This window comes from Oncorhynchus masou, chromosome 14, assembly GCF_036934945.1.
Source record: "Oncorhynchus masou masou isolate Uvic2021 chromosome 14, UVic_Omas_1.1, whole genome shotgun sequence".
Lineage (NCBI taxonomy): Eukaryota > Metazoa > Chordata > Actinopteri > Salmoniformes > Salmonidae > Oncorhynchus > Oncorhynchus masou.
In genome coordinates, this window is record NC_088225.1 from 22,859,808 (window position 1) to 22,878,883 (window position 19,076).

The 19,076-nt window shown below is 42.6% G+C and overlaps 2 protein-coding genes across 3 annotated transcripts; one reads left to right on the forward strand and one right to left on the reverse strand.

The window, feature by feature from the left end:
- Positions 1-1,597: 1,597 nt before the first annotated feature.
- LOC135554547 (sterile alpha motif domain-containing protein 9-like) lies at positions 1,598-13,119 on the reverse strand. The gene is given in 3 exon segments (XM_064986905.1): positions 1,598-6,757; positions 7,240-7,277; positions 12,809-13,119. Coding segments are annotated over 2 exon segments (4,659 nt in total). The 5' UTR covers positions 7,265-7,277; positions 12,809-13,119; the 3' UTR covers positions 1,598-2,123.
- A 1,110-nt stretch (positions 13,120-14,229) lies between these two features.
- LOC135554548 (uncharacterized) lies at positions 14,230-17,431 on the forward strand. Of its 2 annotated transcripts, none has more exons than XM_064986906.1 (4): positions 14,230-14,431; positions 14,677-15,039; positions 15,737-15,840; positions 16,055-17,431. In XM_064986906.1, exons 1-4 carry the CDS (start codon positions 14,362-14,364, stop codon positions 16,304-16,306), a joined length of 789 nt encoding a protein of 262 aa, XP_064842978.1. In that variant the 5' UTR covers positions 14,230-14,361; the 3' UTR covers positions 16,307-17,431. The 2 variants fall into 2 exon arrangements, with proteins under 2 accessions (XP_064842978.1, XP_064842979.1); XM_064986907.1 differs by having other exon boundaries at positions 15,791-15,840.
- The last annotated feature ends 1,645 nt before the right edge of the window (positions 17,432-19,076 follow it).

Sequence of the window (19,076 nt, forward strand, 5' to 3'; positions counted from 1 at the left end):
CATCCAGGTACTTCTTTGTTGGTTTTGGAGTTATAGGTGAATTCATGAAAAATAAAAACGCTGCACACTGCTGTTTATTCTCCCAGGAGATTTTATTGTTACAACATTTCGACCCTTAGGTCATGGATGCCTGATGAAGATCTAAGGGGCAACGTTGTAACAATAAAATCAGCTACAAGCATGAACAGCAGTGTGTAGCGATTTCCTTTTGATTTTTCAAGATAGTTCACAAACCCTTACAGCCGCTGCAGTGCATTGATGTCGGTCATCTCTGTATGTTTTGAACGGCTGCTATCTTCTCTGGGTCGGGGCGAAGGCCCTCTGTGGTGAGAAGATGACCCATGCTACAGCACACTAGGTAGCTTTAACCTGAGTTTGTGTTCAACTTCAGATGGATATCTCTGGCTCTCTGCAGGAGAGCTGTGTGGTTTCTGTTGGGATCTGCCGTCGCTTGTTCTCACTTCTTCTCATTTGTGCCGCCACATCCATAGGGTAGAATATCCTCTACGATGACACTCAATCCTTTTAGTCCCTGTAGTGCTTCACGCTGCCTGCGCTGGTATTCTCCAGCTGCTGGCTTGATTCCAAAATTCATTCTCAGCCATCTATACCTGCTTATCGGTGTCCAAAAAGTTGTTAGATAGCTGCCCGCTTCATCAAGTTTGACTTGCCAATGGATATCTTTGGTGTTGAGTACTGAGAATACTTTGGATATCTCTGGTATAATCTCTTCTATGGTGGGCATCTGGTAGTGCAATCTCAGTAAGGTTGAATGCACTGGGTGTACATACAGATTCGTAGTTTGTCTGGCTTTTCAATGACGACCATGTTGCTGATCCACGTTGTTAGCTCATTTGTGATGATTTTGTCATTGAATGTTTGGCCTTTGTAATATTTTCTTCCAGTGGAATATGTATCCTTCTTGGTAGCTGCTGCATAGGCAAGGCTGCTGTATTCACTTCTGTTGTTTGGTCATCTGACCCATTGTATTCCTCTACTAGATTGAGTTGAGGTTTGCTTGTTTACAAACTCTGGCAAAGTACTGAACTACAGTAATGACTGGGTGAGTCTTTTGTCTGTCTATTTTTGTTAATAACCCCTGTAAACTGTGACCATAAGTTTGGCCTTTTGATTCTGAACATTGCTCCTGGGAGGTACAGTATAATTTATTTTACAGTCTTTGGTTTACCTCCTCCCATTTTCTTGATTTGCATTGGTGCTTGTTCACTTGAACGACACGTCAATGGCTTTGTTCAGTGTGAGCTTTGGTTCTCGGAGCATGCATGCTTGTACACCAAGATTCTTAGTGACAATGACAAGCCTGTCATGGATTAGTTCCCTTCGTAATGCGCCAACAACCACGTGTCTGCTAGCTCCCTACGATTTGCAATGTACTGCTTTACTGTTTCACATTGACTTTGTTGACAAGCATTGAACACGTACCTCTTGTAGATTATGTTTCTGGAGGGTTCAAATTGTTTTTGTAGCGCTCAATCATTTTTTACAAGTCCATTCTCTGCTTCAGGCATATTCAGATGCCGCTGTAACAGGTGGCATTCCTTTCCCATCACTGTTAGCAGAGTTGTTATGCAGACCCTTTCTTCCTTTTTTTCCAGACAGGTAGATATCTCTTAGTTTTACCATTGTGCTCAAAAGAATGTCCAGTTATCATATATATCGCTCTTCTTGTCCTTGGGCTCTGATACAGGAATTGCCAGGTAAGCCGTTTGTTTCTTTTTTGCGTTCGTTGTTGGCTAGCTTGTGGGCAAGGCCCTTCATAGAATGCTTTTCTCCGTTGAGGACATATCTTTTTGGTTCTGACTTTTGACATCATGTTTTATGTACTTATTATACAATACAAGAGCAAGGTATGGTTCATATAAGTATCTTTACTTCAGCATTATCAGGATTGCATGCATACAACTCCATGCAGTGCGTAGGAAACAGTGCCTCACTTGGCTCACTGCTACAATAGAATACCAAACTCAGATTAAACAGCAGTGTCACCTGTTGACTGGCGATATCTCGTAACAGCTCTTAGATAATGTAGTAGGCGATCATGTTGGGAGCTTATTTTGTATTAATGCTTGTGGTTTGTAGCATTAATCCTTAGATCTGTTAGATTAGTCCAAAACTTGAATGTCAAAAGCAAGCACCCCGTCAAAAGAAAAGCCTAGGTAGAAAGTGACATTTTCGTTTGCATTTGGTAGAGAGGCTGAATATCGTGGAATGACCCTGATCTTGCTCCCTTTGGCTGTACCCTGAACAAACAGGTGTCCATTTTCTGTCCATCCTTCAACACGTTTCAGCAATCGTACAACCTCGGGGGTTGTCCACACCTCACCTCCGAGCCACTTCATTCTTCTTTCACTGAGATTTCCTTTTATGTGCTTTTCAATCAGACCCTTGTGGACAATCTTGTACAGACCCCTTGCCTTTCCAAGAAAGAAGTGGGTCGCTATTCTACTCTTCCTTGGAGGAACATGTTGAATTTTGAGCTCATAAAGTCTCTGAAGGGCATCAATTGCTGACATGAGAACTTGGCTATGAGCTGGATTAGTGTTCTCTCTGCTTGGCTCCTCTGGCCAGAGCAGAAGTAAGAGAAGAAAGAGAGCACTAGCTGTTGACATGTTTTTTCCCTATGTGTTAAATCTCATGCTGAGATCTTGGAGTTGTTGAGGTAAAAGTAACTTTGATGAGCCAGGTAAAGCACAAGCAAGAGCTATCTGACAAAATATGAAGTTGACAAGTTCTGTCTGGTCAAGGTCATTCCTTTTGAGGTTTTCTGGATACATGCCAATTATTGCCTCCAGCTTTTTAGCAGATCTCTCTGTCTTCTGATCATAGAGTAATGACAGGATGGACGTGACGTTTCCTCCCCCTAGCTCATAAATTTTCATTTTTCTTTGGAATGGGTTGGCTATTTCAGGATTAGTGGCTATTTCAGCATCAATGTTGTCAGGCATTGGGTTGCCTAGATCAGAAACATTACAAAAAAAGCCAGCATACACAGCACTTGTCCTTGTTAGCCATTTCCTTGGATTGTGTACTTGTTCAGGCTCTCTTGTGTCAAGTTCCTCTTCCTCATCACTAATGTCTGTCTGAAAGTAACTGAGGTCTTCAGAAATGCACTCAAGAGCATGGTAAATACTCTTTTGCATTCCTTTCAACTGGTTGTGGAAACTCCGCCAAGGATTTGTAACTGCCTGTGGTATGTAGTCAGTCAGCAAATATTTCATCAACTCAGAATTTCCCCTTTTGGTTGAAAAAACATCAACTGATGATATGAGTTGAAGCAGTCTACATCCAACATCCACCTCCCCATAGTAGGAGCTGTTCAGACTGACTGTCTTTTTTAAGGGTATTTTTTCTGAGGCACGGAATGCAGAAATTCCTTTCAGAGCAGTGCCAATGATGTCAGTAACCTTTTCAGGCACTAATTCTTGCTTGTCAAGGGTGTCATGCATGTGGTAAAACCACCGCTTGTACACCTGTCCTAATGTGTCAAGGACAAATGTATCATATGGCAGGATTTCTTTTGCCTCTTTAGCCCAACGTAGGGCTTCCTCGAATCTTGTGTTTGTGTAAAGCAGACGTGCAAGCTGCTGGGCAACAAATGGATCTTTTCCTAAAGATGTGTAAGCTGCTATCAAAAGATCAACAGCTGTTTGAATGCCTCCTGTTTCAGTGCTGACATGTTCAATCAGAGGAGAGAATGAACTGTCTTTAGGATCTCCTCTGCTTTTTTTGTTACGTCTGATGAAGAGAACTTTGATGGACTTCCAAAATTCATCCTTGCCAAACCTATGGTTCATTAGTACTTTGTCCTGTAGTAGATCCATTGCGATCATGCTTTGAGGCAAGATTGTAGAGAGTTGCTTCAGAATTTCCTTTGCCACCAGTGGATGAATTATCCGTATGGACGAGATGTGTAATGGACTTTCTCCTTTGAAAGGTGAAAGGTGTATGAAAACAAGTCTAGCTTGTTCGCTGAGACAGTCCAGAAATGCATGGTAACGGATTTTATCCATGTGCATATCTATGCCAAGGGAAGCCTCACAGTGTGACACAGATATGTAGGAGTCATGAATGTAACAGTTCAACAATGCTACAAATCTCATAAGCCGAGTGATAAGAGATGAATGATCAATTTTGTCCAGCAGATTTTTCACAAATCCCTCAATGTAGCTTGGTTTAAAGCCCTCACTCATCAGTACAAATGTGAGAATGAAGTCGGGTTTAAAGTCCAGCTTTAGTTTCTCCAGTTTCCTTGAGAAGAGAGTCTTCTCTCCATCTGTCAGTTTGTGTGTCACAGCGACGGTCTGAGACGGCAATGCTCGGCACATTCTCTCTGGATCATGAGACATTTTGCAGATGAGCAGGATAAAACATAGGACAGAGGAACTTATTTTTTTTGTTGCAATAGCGTTGCCTATTTCCCGCCTAAGGTCATCCAGATAATCTCCATTGCAATCTTCCAACAGCAACAGTACCGGTAGACAGCTCTTTTTGTCCTTTTCTTCATATTCCCGTAAACTCACTGCATGTTCACACACAGTTGTGAATTCTTTTGATTGTTTAACAACTGCACATCGCAATTTTGTCCTCCAACTCCAGAGGATCTGTCGTGCAACTGTACTCCCACCACTGCCAGGATGGTGACATATATTCACAGTCTCGATGGGTCTTTTGACTCGACTACGCTGTACAATGTTCTCCAGAATGTCATTTGTTTCTTTGTATGCGTCTCGCTTGATAACCTCCCCACATAGATTTTTGTCTGCAAGCCACAAATTCATCCAGTCTATCTTCCCACCTTGATAGAAATACTTTTCAATGGTGTTGATTTGGTCTTGGTCCATTATCTCCACCTTTGTGTTATCACACTGGTCAACACTGACTATGTCCAAAGAATTCATCTCATCCTCTTCAACTGGCTTGAAGAAGCACAAGCCTTTGTTGAAGACTGGTAAGCGCCTTGTGGGTCGACTAACTGTAGGCTGAATAGTTTGAACAGTGGCATCAACATGACTCAGTGGCATTTCAACAATACTGATCTCTTTGAGTGCAGTCATGCTACAAGATACCTGGGCAAGGCTCGACCACTTTTTGTAGTTCTCTTTGGACTCTGATATTATAACCAAATCCTCATGGCCATTCATTTCTGCATAGAATTCATGAAATGTATCAACAAGTGGCTGTTCGACCTGAGACATGAGCAAGAAAAGCACCACAAATGAACCTTTAGGAAGGATGTCATTGCAGATGACGGACACTGCCCTTTTCAGTAGCTTTTTTTTGGTTTTCATCCAGGTTTTTTCATCACAAGGTTTCTCATCTCCAAGGTAATCGCTTCGCCCGTTGCAGAAAATCCAGCTTGGTTTATCAAAGAGCTTCAAACGGTTTATGAAGTCAGTGGTCTTCACCCCACTATCATTAGCATAGTCATGCAGGAAATGAAGGTTTGTGGCATGGTGCTCTTTATATTTCTTACATAGACCCAATGTCTTAGAATCTGGGTCAAAGTCAAATACACAAAATATATTCATGTGAGTCAAGAAGTTGATGTTCTCAAGATGATCTTGTTTAAGTTTGTTTGTCACGATGATGTAGAACAGTGAGTCATCCATGTACTTTTTTCCACATGTGAGGAGGATGGAGAGTTTTCTCTTCTGATCCTCTCTACAGTCAGAAGCTGTTTGGTTGTCTGAGAGTTCAGCCTCCTCTCTCTGTTGATCTTTGTCCCTCAGGTCTTGAATGAAATGAATTAGGCCATCCTCTGATATGCGGGGTGTGTTAGCCCCTACTCTGTGGTAGGTGGCTTTCTCCTCATAGATTACTTTGTTGGATTTTTCGCTGAACTTTGGAATAGTGACACTGTACAGTTTGTCTTTTACCATTTTTGCCTTGGGGACAACATCATATTCAATGATCCAGGTTGTTTCACTGGCCTCCTTGTCAATTACCTCAATGAACTTTGGATTCCTTATGCATTTCCTGGCATCACACTGATGCTCTGATCCTCTGAAGCTCTTTTCAATGTAGTCCAATGCATCCACAAATACATCTTGGTTTTCAACTGGTATTCCTATGATTTCACCATGTTTGTAGATTCCTTTAACTTTATCCATAACCCCAAAGTGTATTGTGCCATTGGACCGCATATTCATGCATGCACATGCAAATCTGAGCACCTCACTTGCAACTTTGACCTTGAGTTTTTGTGGTTCCAATTTGTGGGCATTTTCCAGTGACTTGTATTCATGGCATGGAACAATAATGTCTTCAATTCCGGTCTCTGGTGGAAGTACTGTATTTTTTACATATCTGAATTCTTTTTCAATGTCATCAAATTTTCGAAAGTCACAAAGCGGCAAAGATGCCCTGCCCGATTTTGGTATGGAAACGGGTCGACTTTCAATTTTTACACTGGATCTTGAAACTTTGTCTTTAGATTCTTGTGTGAACACAGCACTAGATTCAACATGGCTGGTATCTCTCTGTGTGCTACTGACTGCTTTTGTTTTTTGTGGTACTGGCTTCAAAAGTTCATCTCGTTTGTGCAGCATTAGTTGGATTTGGCCGCCTTTCATGTCAATTGTATCGCGTAGATACTTTTCCTGTAACTCAATTAGTGCAGGTCCTGTAACCTCCTCTTCATACAGTTTCAGAATGTACTTCTCTTTCACTCCAATGGATTTTAACCAGGAGCTCACATGGGATTCTGTCCATTCGCCACATGGTAATTTCTTCCACTCTGTAAAAAATAATACTCACCCATATAAGACTTAATGTTCATGTTATATCAATATTTGCATCAGGGTTGGGGTGAATTCTATTTTCATTTTAGTCAGTTAAGGTAGTGAATTAAAATTAAATTAATACAAATAATAGTCAGAAAATAATTAATAATGATCTATTGAATGTGTAACTATTTGTAATTTTAAAGTGTTTTTCATGGTTGCAAAGAGAGTGATGCAAAAGCCATATCAATTCATGAATGAACAACATAGCCGGTTTACATATTTACATTTAAACATTCATCAGATGATGGATAATAGCCATTCCTATCTGATTACATTTCATGACTAGGCTTAAGAACTGTGACACATTACATTTTTTATTTTCTTATTCCAGGTCATGATGAAACTTGGAGCTAAACATATCTAGGCAATCTCTACTTAATGTATATATACACACAGTATAAAAGTATTTGATAGTTTGATGTATCTGACTTACCCATCTTGCAGACACTACATGTCATTTCATTTCGGCATCTTTGAGAGAGGAAAATAAAAGGAAGGGTAATTGAGGCAAAGGTGAAAAATGAATCGTTGATCTCAATAAGCCTTATTTTTTGCCCTTGACAAATTACTTACAATGAAATCATTCAAGCCCTGTTTATACCTGGTGCTAACATGCATTGTGTGTCCTGATCTTGTCCACATTTAGATTTTTAGACAGGTGTAGATGATTAAAATAACAGTTTGTGATCAGATCTTCCTGACCTCAGGAGGTAGATAGAGGTATTGTATCTGGATATCTTACTGGATAATCAAACCATTTAAATCATCATTATACCCCTGTCTAAAATCATTGACAGGTGGCACCTTTGACCTAAGGCATCATTATTTGTATTAACATAAAATAATCATTATTTTGAAACAATTTATTTTAAATAATTTGCATATAGGGAGGGATCAAGAAATAAAGTCACACTGTAAACAAGGTGGATTGCTAATAAACATATAAAATACCATATGCAGAACGTGCGTTGAAGATGACGTTCCCATAGCAACGATTAAAACATTCCCTAACCAGAAACCGTGGATTGATGGCAGCATTCGTGTGAAACTGAAAGCGCGAACCACTGCTTTTAATCAGAGCAAGGTGTTATATAAATATTCATACACATGGCTCATATATTATACAGCACTAAGCTGATCTGCCTGACTCAAGTCATTTCTTGTACCCCTGCTAAAACAGGAACCAGGACACATACCCAGCAATAAACTACCCCCTCAGCTCTGTTGTCTCAGCTCTGTTGTTTCAGGACCCCTCTGATCTCCGGTCTCACTGTCCCCTGACACACACATACCCAGCAATAAACTACCCCCCTCAGCTCTCTGTTGTTTCAAGACCCCTCTGATCTCCGGTCTCCCTGTCCCCTGACACACACATACCCAGCAATAAACTACCCCCCTCAGCTCTCTGTTGTTTCAAGACCCCTCTGATCTCCGGTCTCACTGTCCCCTGACACACACATACCCAGCAATAAACTACCCCCCTCAGCTCTCTGTTGTTTCAAGACCCCTCTGATCTCCGGTCTCACTGTCCCCTGACACACACATACCCAGCAATAAACTACCCCCCTCAGCTCTCTGTTGTTTCAAGACCCCTCTGATCTCCGGTCTCACTGTCCCCCAGGACACATACCCAGCAATAAACTACCCCCTCAGCTCTCTGTTGTTTCAAGACCCCTCTGATCTCCGGTCTCACTGTCCCCCAGGACACATACCCAGCAATAAACTACCCCCTCAGCTCTCTGTTGTTTCAAGACCCCTCTGATCTCCGGTCTCCCTGTACCCTGACACACACATACCCAGCAATAAACTACCCCCTCAGCTCTCTGTTGTTTCAAGACCCCTCTGATCTCCGGTCTCACTGTCCCCTGACACACACATACCCAGCAATAAACTACCCCCTCAGCTCTCTGTTGTTTCAAGACCCCTCTGATCTCCGGTCTCACTGTCCCCCAGGACACATACCCAGCAATAAACTACCCCCTCAGCTCTCTGTTGTTTCAAGACCCCTCTGATCTCCGGTCTCACTGTCCCCCAGGACACATACCCAGCAATAAACTACCCCCTCAGCTCTCTGTTGTTTCAAGACCCCTCTGATCTCCGGTCTCCCTGTACCCTGACACACACATACCCAGCAATAAACTACCCCCTCAGCTCTCTGTTGTTTCAAGACCCCTCTGATCTCCGGTCTCACTGTCCCCCAGGACACATACCCAGCAATAAACTACCCCCTCAGCTCTCTGTTGTTTCAAGACCCCTCTGATCTCCGGTCTCCCTGTACCCTGACACACACATACCCAGCAATAAACTACCCCCCTCAGCTCTCTGTTGTTTCAAGACCCCTCTGATCTCCGGTCTCACTGTCCCCCAGGACACATACCCAGCAATAAACTACCCCCCTCAGCTCTCTGTTGTTTCAAGACCCCTCTGATCTCCGGTCTCACTGTCCCCCAGGACACATACCCAGCAATAAACTACCCCCCTCAGCTCTCTGTTGTTTCAAGACCCCTCTGATCTCCGGTCTCACTGTCCCCTGACACACACATACCCAGCAATAAACTACCCCCCTCAGCTCTCTGTTGTTTCACGACCCCATTTGCTCCCTTATCTCACGACTCCGGGACACACACGGACATTCCATCGCACGAACACACACACCTAGCCATAACGGGACACACTAACATCTTCTTGCATAAACACACACACACACACACACTCCACTCCCCTTTCTACTGGGCAGGAGCCAGGATGGGACGACTTCACGGGGCACCAATAAGGCTCCTGCACAGGCTCGGTCAGGACCCGCCTCCAACCTTCACCAACCAGTCAGAAGACAGAACTACAAGAATCAACCTACGTCATTCTATGTACAAATCTGTTGCACACTGTGTTTAGGGATCCTTGTCAGCTGCCTCCTTCTGAGCCATATGACTAGGTCCGTGCACGCTTAATTAGAGGACAAGATATCTTTTACATAATAAACTGCCTTTTTGCTATACTTGATTCCACTCTGTCCAGCGTCTTGATTTGGTCTCTCTCTCCGGTAGCTAATCATCAACAAAGGTGACTGGTAACATGACCGAATACAAACAGTGCAGCTATTCCCTCCGTAAGGCTATCAAACAAGCTAAGCGTCAGTATAGAGACAAAGTAGAATCTCAATTCAACGGCTCAGACACAAGAGGTATGTGGCAGGGTCTACAGTCAATCACGGACTACAAGATGAAATCCAGCTCAGTCACGGACCAGGATGTCTTGCTCCCAGGCAGACTAAATAACTTTTTTGCCCGCTTTGAGGACAATACAGTGCCACTGACACGGCCTGCAACGGAAACATGCGGTCTCTCCTTCACTGCAGCCGAGGTGAGTAAAACATTTAAACGTGTTAACCCTCGCAAGGCTGCAGGCCCAGACGGCATCCCCAGCCGCGCCCTCAGAGCATGCGCAGACCAGCTGGCTGGTGTGTTTACGGACATATTTAATCAATCCCTATCCCAGTCTGCTGTTCCCACATGCTTCCAGAGGGCCACCATTGTTCCTGTTCCCAAGAAAGCTAAGGTAACTGAGCTAAACGACTACAGCCCTGTAGCACTCACTTCCGTCATCATGAAGTGCTTTGAGAGACTAGTCAAGGACCATATCACCTCCACCCTACCTGACACCCTAGACCCACTCCAATTTGCTTACCGCCCAAATAGGTCCACAGACGACGCAATCTCAACCACACTGCACACTGCCCTAACCCATCTGGACAAGAGGAATACCTATGTGAGAATGCTGTTCATCGACTACAGCTCGGCATTTAACACCATAGTACCCTCCAAGCTCGCCATCAAGCTCGAGACCCTGGGTCTCGACCCCGCCCTGTGCAACTGGGTACTGGACTTCCTGATGGGCCGCCCCCAGGTGGTGAGGGTAGGCAACAACATCTCCACCCCGCTGATCCTCAACACTGGGGCCCCACAAGGGTGCGTTCTGAGCCCTCTCCTGTACTCCCTGTTCACCCACGACTGTGTGGCAACGCACGCCTCCAACTCAATCATCAAGTTTGCGGACAACACAACAGTGGTAGGCTTGATTACCAACAACGACGAGACGGCCTACAGGGAGGAGGTGAGGGCCCTCGGAGTGTGGTGTCAGGACAATAACCTCACACTCAACGTCAACAAAACTAAGGAGATGATTGTGGACTTCAGGAAACAGCAGAGGGAACACCCCCCTATCCACATCGATGGAACAGTAGTGGAGAGGGTAGTAAGTTTTAAGTTCCTCGGCATACACATCACAGACAAACTAAATTGGTCCACCCACACAGACAGCATCGTGAAGAAGGCGCAGCAGCGCCTCTTCAACCTCAGGAGGCTGAAGAAATTCGGCTTGTCACCAAAAACACTCACAAACTTCTACAGATGCACAATCGAGAGCATCCTGGCGGGCTGTATCACCGCCTGGTACGGCAACTGCTCCGCCCACAACCGTAAGGCTCTCCAGAGGGTAGTGAGGTCTGCACAACGTATCACCGGGGGCAAACTACCTGCCCTCCAGGACACCTACACCACCCGATGTTACAGGAAGGCCATAAAGATCATCAAGGACAACACCCACCCGAGCCACTGCCTGTTCACCCCGCTATCATCCAGAAGGCGAGGTCAGTGCAGGTGCATCAAAGCTGGGACCGAGAGACTGAAAAACAGCTTCTATCTCAAGGCCATCAGACTGTTAAACAGCAACCACTAACATTGAGTGGCTGCTGCCAACACCCTGACTCAACTCCAGCCACTTCAATAATGGGAATTGATGGGAAAGGATGTAAAATATATCACTAGCCACTTTACACAATGCTACCTAATATAATGTTTACATACCCTACATTATTCATCTCATATGTATACGTATATACCGTACTCTATCATCTACTGCATCCTTATGTAATACATGTATTACTAGCCACTTTAACTATGCCACTAGGTTTACATACTCATCTCATATGTATATACTGTACTCGATACCATCTACTGTATCTTGCCTATGCTGCTCTGCACCATCACTCATTCATATCTTTATGTACATATTCTTTATCCCCTTACACTGTGTATAAGATATTAGTTTTGGAATTGTTAGTTAGATTACTTGTTGGTTATTACTGCATTGTCGGAACTGGAAGCACAAGCATTTCGCTACACTCGCATTAACATCTGCTAACCATGTGTATGTGACAAATAAAATTTGATTTGATTTGATTTGGTCAGAAAGTGATTGGGTCACCTTGATAGGAACACAACAACCACATGTTAGCATAAGGTGTAAACGGGGATTCTGATGGGTGCTTATCTACCCTCATACATGAACTTGATATTCAGCGCAGCATTGTTGTTCAAAGACAGGTTTGTCAGCTTTGACAATCACTTCAACCAGGAACCTCAGAACTTCCTCTTTAAAATAACATTTTCATGTTTAACTCTCATTAGTTGGAAGTATATGAACTTAATTTAAAAGTTTGAAACACATGTAATTGCATGTGTTTCTCACCCTATAATTCCTGCAGGAGTTCAATGACTCTTCTCTACACACCTTTTATCATTCGCATAACAAAACATTAAGGAACGATAGTTAGCGATTCTGAGTCCAGATTCCAAAACATAAACAATTCAATTCCAGTTCTTATTTCTATATTTTATATATAAATACCTTAAATTCTGTGCAATCGTAACAAAATGTTGTTCACTAAAAGTTCAGGCAGATATCATTCTTAATAGCTGAATAAAGTTAAATAGTGAATCATTAAAAATGTATTGGTTTTATTCTAGAGATGAAATGGCAATGCTTAATGGTAAATTTGTAGATTGGGATAATCTTATGCCCTTAGTAATTATACTCCTTTGAATCCACAACTAAACCTACACACATTGCACTTTTAAAAGCCTTTATGATTATTATGGCATTCAATTAGCTTCTTACAAAATACAAATGTTCCACAATGTTTAAGTACATTTCATTCTGCTCACCTTGAAACTGACGGCTGAAGTGGTATTCACCATATGAAGTGACGACTTGACAGTGTGGTTGCTTCTACTTTCCGGGCATAGCAACAGGGTGTGTCTTCTGCAAGGGCAGTCCACATAGACATGCACTCTGTCCTAATGCACCCCGTGCATTTGAATAAAGTCCATCCTTTTAAAGAGTAAGTGTGATGTTATGGGGCTGACAATGTATTGAATAATAATGAACTATCTTATCCTTGGTGCATACACATATTTAACTGTTTGATACATATTGTCATAAAGTATTTCTCTCCAATCAGATATGGTACTTAATGAGTTAATTATGTTGCAACAGCTAAATGTTACAACACTGAAACTATGGGGGTTGTGCTGAACAGGAAATCGAAGCTTCGGGAAAGAAACATCAGGAAATCGAAACTTCAGGAAAGAAACGTCAGGAAATAGAAACTTAAAGAAACAACTGGGTCATTCTTCAATTGCATTAGGCCTATAAGGGCTCTTCAAAAGAAGTCCCTTTTCATTAAAGTACAAAAGGTTATTTTAGTATAAAAATCTGGTGGGAGTAACCAGATGGTTACTAAGAGGATGGGTTGAAGCCCAGGTCTCCTGCACACCACAACATTGTGTTAGCCTGCTGAGATAGGCATTAGTTTGTGGAGCCCGTCTTCAGGTCGCAGCTATAGATGGCTTACTAACACATTACAATGGTAAACAATTACTCAGGTGCCATCCAGACCTGGGTTCAGATAGTATTTAAAATCTTGGGCATGTGGGGTCTGCACTTTTGAGGCTATTCCATTGATTAGTCAATGGAGCTCGCCTCGTCTCCCTATGCAGACAGGTTGCCTCCCACAATATAAACAAGACTAGAGGGCACCAGGCAAGCTCAATCAAGCACAGCTATGTCTTGTATTTGAAATATACTAAACCTGGGGCTGCTGACATCTCTTACTGCCATTGTGGCTCTGTGCTCCCAGCCTGTTGCTTGAATAGTGTGTAAGGAGTTTTGGTACTGTGACAGTAAAGATACACATTTCAATTTTACAACGGATTAATACACTTTTATTTAAAGGGAGTTTCATTTTGAAAACTCCTTATAAATGATGTTGAATACATGTGTTATAAAGGTTGTTATTCATGATATTGAAACTGTCATAGAGGTGTTATGACTGGTTTCATAAGGTGTTATGTATAGCTCCATGTATAGTGTTACCCAAATATCAATATTTAGGCTGGAATTCAATTTGCACATAAAAGTTATACCACACTGCACTTTCAGAAGTGAGTTTGAGCAAAGAGCAGTGTTCAGTTTCCTGCATGTGCTCACAGCCATTCAACAAATATGGTCCTGTTTCCTCTCAAATGTATTCATCTAGATTGTTGACAGTTGGGGCTTTCAAGTCTTCTTCCTGTGCTGAGCTCATAGGTGGGAGAACTATACATGTACACAATGCATAACCGCAGAGCTTCACAGTTTAGTAGTCTATAGGAAATAGTCCTCCTCGCATGATTCAGCATTAGGGTGATATTCTAGAGCAGGTCATGTGGATCAATACATGAGTAAAACCATGAAGACCAGCTGGTATTTCATTTGGATATTCATTCTCACACTGATGATCAGCACTGGTAAGTGGTGAATTTCCATTGAGGGGTTTCCTCCGGGGACTGAGGTTAAAACTAGTTTTTTTTAGGAACATAATAAAAGTTGTGTTTGGCTTTGTTGGAAAATAAAATATATTGATGTTCATTTATCCATTCAATCATATCGTCTGCAAATACCAAAAGGTTATCATTAATACACAATGGATTTTATGAGTAACTTGCATGAGTTTTAATCCATTACCCTCACTAACCCACAACCGTCTCTCCAGCCCGTCAGGAGGTGATGTACATAAAGGGCTCAGAGGGGCAGTCAGTGGATCTCTCCTGTACACCTCAGCAGACAGGTGGAGCCCCTGTCAGTCTCTACCTGACCCACAGGTGTGTCCGGCCTGAGAGGGAGGTGCTGTTCATGGCCAAGGACCGGAGTCCCGGGACGGTGAGGGTTAACCGGCTGTACAAAGATCGTCTGAAGGTCACAGGCGGATTGAACTCTGACCTGCTCAACGTGACCATAGCCCATCTACAGCGCACAGACACAGGCCTGTACATCTGTGAGTTTGTCTACACAGCTGACCCCTCTGACCGAACAGTCTCCGGCAGTCTGGAATTCTTCCTGTTTGTTGACGGGACAGGTACGTGATCATGATTTGGCAATAGCACTGAGAAGAAACTATCAGTGGTCACCAACCGTGGTACTGGAGAGTTACTGAGAGTGACGGCTTTAAGCCCTGTTCATCCTGTGTCCACATTCTCATTGGGGGGAATTCCAACCTGAGTTAAATGCAAGTGAATGGAACATAATTCCCTTTTTATGCACTGTTATCTCCACGTATTCTGACCTTAAATTTAAGCATGAGAATAGAATGCTATTCACCCCGCTATTCGTTTGGGTGGAGATCAATGAATTAAGGTGTGGCAGAGATGTGTCTACAGATACTCTGCATTCTGACCTTGATTTAGGGATTTATTCCATTTGTAAAGCTGAAGTGTTACAGATTCCGCGACATAAATGTAAAGGTCATTTCCGATTGAGCCGACATATGCAGCGTTTACCGTGAATGCAGTCTGGAATCCCATCACTTTTTCACTACATAGCATGTTAGCTAACCCTTCCCCTAACCTTAACCCCTAAACCATAGCCTAGCTAACATTAGCCACCTAGCTAACGTTAGCCACAACAAATTGTAATTCGTAACATATCATACAAAATGGATAATGGACATCCACAAATGAATACATACCATACAAAACATATCATACTAATTGGAGTGTCCTGGATTTACACTTACTATGTATTTGGATAAAAGTGTGTGGGTGTTGATTGTGCAGAGAGTGTGTGTCAGTGCTCCAGCTACCCCCCACTGATCTACACCATCTCTGCAGCAGCTGGCCTGCTTCTCCTCGTCCTCATCTGCCTGTGTGCAGTAGAGTGTGTAAGTAGCCTAATCAACCCGAACCTTACCACCATACCACAACCAAGTATGTTAATGTGGGAACTTAAAGGGGCAGTCCTCACTGTTACTCTCAGAATTACTGCAGTTTATTTCTCAGACACATGATGAACATGGTTTCCTCATCTAATTGTAGTCAGGTATAAAGTCATGAGTCAATTTGTCAGTATAAAAGTATGCCTCATATCCATTTCAGGCTAAGCTGAGAAAACGTCATAAAACACAAGCCCCCATCCCCATCTATGAGGAAATGAACAGTGGGTGTCGAGGAGCTGGAAGTGCCCAAAATAACCATCCCGTGCCTACACACCTGGAGGAAACAGAGTCCCCTGTGTACGCCAACCCCCAGGCCAGACAAGCACAGGAGAACCACTACGCCAACCCCCAGGCCAGACAAGCACAGGAGAACCACTACGCCAGCCCCCGACAGATCACTCTGAAGCCCTGAGCGAACCACAGAGGGTGCGTGTAATGTCCCCCTAATGTTTTTTAAAGGGGGAGTGGATGGTAAAAATAACAGTACCAGAGTTCCAGATGTAGATATATACATGTTCTAACCCACTCTGACAGGTGGTGGGAAAGAATTGCTTTTTCAAGTGTGTGCAAGATCATAAACTATTGGTCCCACACCTCACCTCTCTTTTCTACAGTGTCAAGGAGTCACCCAATATGGTTGCCCAACAAACCCACCTACAGGATGAGAATGGAAAAGTCAGAGCTAGTACATAGGTCACTGGGCCTGTATAGGTGTACTAGTGGTGATGCCCTCAGAACAGGATCTAATAGGGAAAACTCCAATCTGCAAACTAATTGACAAACACCAACATCAAGAACTGACCACAACACCCTTTAACAGACCAGAACAAAACTGCAATTTTATTAATAGATGAAAGAAGCTCCATAGTTCATGAAAACATTGTTTTCGGTGCATGTCATTTAACAATCACATTCTATGAGGAGAAAGAGATACATTGAGAAAATAAATCATTACAAGCCAACTGACTCTTCTTTAAATCTCAGTACAGACATTTTTCCTTAATATTTCAAAAACAAAAAAGGCAAAAAGCAGCCCTAACCCCTAATTCCCGCCCCACCCATCATCCCAACAAAAACACAATAACTGAATGAAACGACAGAACATACAGATGGGGTGACGGGCACAGTGCTAGAGTAAGATGCTCATTGGTTTAGGAATACACAGTATAGCCATGTAGCGCGATGTCAATCTGAATACACAGTATAGCCATGTAGCGCGATGTCAATCTGAATACACAGCATAGCCATGTAGCGCGATGTCAATCTGAATACACAGCATAGCTATGTAGCGCGATGTCAATCTGAATACACAGCATAGCCAAGTAGCGCGATGTCAATCTGAATACACAGCATAGCCATGTAGCGCGATGTCAATCTGAATACACAGCATAGCCATGTAGCGCGATGTCAATCTGAATACACAGCATAGCCATGTAGCGCGATGTCAATCTGAATACACAGTATAGCCATGTAGCGCGATGTCAATCTGAATACACAGCATAGCCATTTAGCGCGATGTCAATCTGAATACACAGCATAGTAGCGCGATGTATACACAGCATAGCCATGTAGCGCGATGTCAATCTGAATACACAGCATAGCCATGTAGCGCGATGTCAATCTGAATAACACAGTATAGCCATGTAGCGCGATGTCAATCTGAATACACAGCATAGCTATTTAGCGCGATGTCAATCTGAATACACAGCATAGCCATGTAGCGCGATGTCAATCTGAATACACAGCATAGCTATTTAGCGATGTCAATGTCAATCTGAATAGCACAGCATAGCTATGTAGCGCGATGTCAATCTGAATTAAAGAAGCCAGATGTTGGGGTCAATTGGGATGTTGGGGTCTTGGGGGGGTGGGGGGGGTAGGCCTACCCAACCAAATAAAAACAGTGGATCCCAAAACCCCTGCATAAAATGTGCCTTGTACCCATCAAAGCCCCCCCCTAAACTTGTGCATAGATCATGATCCTTTACAACCAGCTAGTTTTAAAAACATCCTCCAAATAAATTGACGTCAGTTATTTTCCCTGTTCTTTAATACCCGACATAAGAGAGAATGACAGAGGAAAGAGAGTAATGCACAATGGTCCTTATTCAGTCAGGACAGGACTTCTAAGGAAATACAATAAAGATTCAAAACATACAGAATTTGCATGTTCTTTCACGGTCATTTTTTTGTAACAATCAAAATCGAATGATAATTTTGTTTTTAAATGTAAAGCAATTTTAATAAAAATGTATATAAAGCACTCCATTTTTTGTAAGTTCATTTAAAGCCCATTATTTGGTTAATATGTACAGTGCCTTCATAAAGTATTCACACCCTTGACTTTTTCCACATTTTGTTGTTACTTAGTGGGATTTTTTTTGGCAATGATATACACAATTCTCTAATTTCAAAGTGTAAGAAAAAATCTAATATTTGTGCAAAATTCATGAAAAATAAAACAAATATATCTTGATTAGATAAGTATTCAACCCCCTGAGTCAATACATGCTGGAATCACATTTGAGTCTGAGTAAGTCTCTTTCGACACCTGGATTGTGCAACATTTGTCCATTATTCTTTTTAGAATCCTTCAAGCTCTGTCAAATTGTTTGTTGATCAATGTTAGACAACCATTTTTAGGTATTGCCATTCAAGCAGATTTAAGTCAAAACTAACTCGGCCACTCTGGAACATTCACGGTATGCAACCCCAGCTTAGATTTGGCCTCGTGTTTTAGGTTATTGTTCTGCTGAAAGGTGAATTCCTCTCCCAGTGTCTAGTCTAGTGGAAAGCAGACTGAACAAGGTTTTCCTATAGGATTTTAACAATTACAAGCATACCCATAACAAGATGCAGCCATCACTGCTTGAAAATATGGAGGGTGGTACTCTCAAACATAACACTTTGTATTCAGGACAAAAAGTTTATTGCTTTGCCACATTTTTTTGAAGCATTACTTTAGTGCCTTGTGGCAAACAGGAAACATGTTTCAGAATAGTTTGATTCTATACAGGCTTCCTTCTTTTCACCCTGTCAATGAGGTTAGTATTGTGAAGTCACCACAATGTTGGTGATCCATCCTCAGTTTTCTCCTGTCAGCCACTATACGCTGTAACTGTTTTAATGTCTCCATTGTCCTCGTGGTGGAATCCCTGAGCAGTTTCCTTCCTCTCCGGCAA

What these genes read in the sequence shown, in the direction of transcription:
- LOC135554548 (XM_064986906.1), top strand. Translation starts at nt 14,362, where the DNA reads ATGAGTAAAACCATGAAGACCAGCTGGTATTTCATTTGGATATTCATT. An exon ending in CCTGTTTGTTGACGGGACAG is followed by an intron (nt 15,040 to 15,736) that starts GTACGTGATCAT and finishes TTGATTGTGCAG; the next exon opens with AGAGTGTGTGTCAGTGCTCC. An exon ending in GCCTGTGTGCAGTAGAGTGT is followed by an intron (nt 15,841 to 16,054) that starts GTAAGTAGCCTA and finishes TATCCATTTCAG; the next exon opens with GCTAAGCTGAGAAAACGTCA.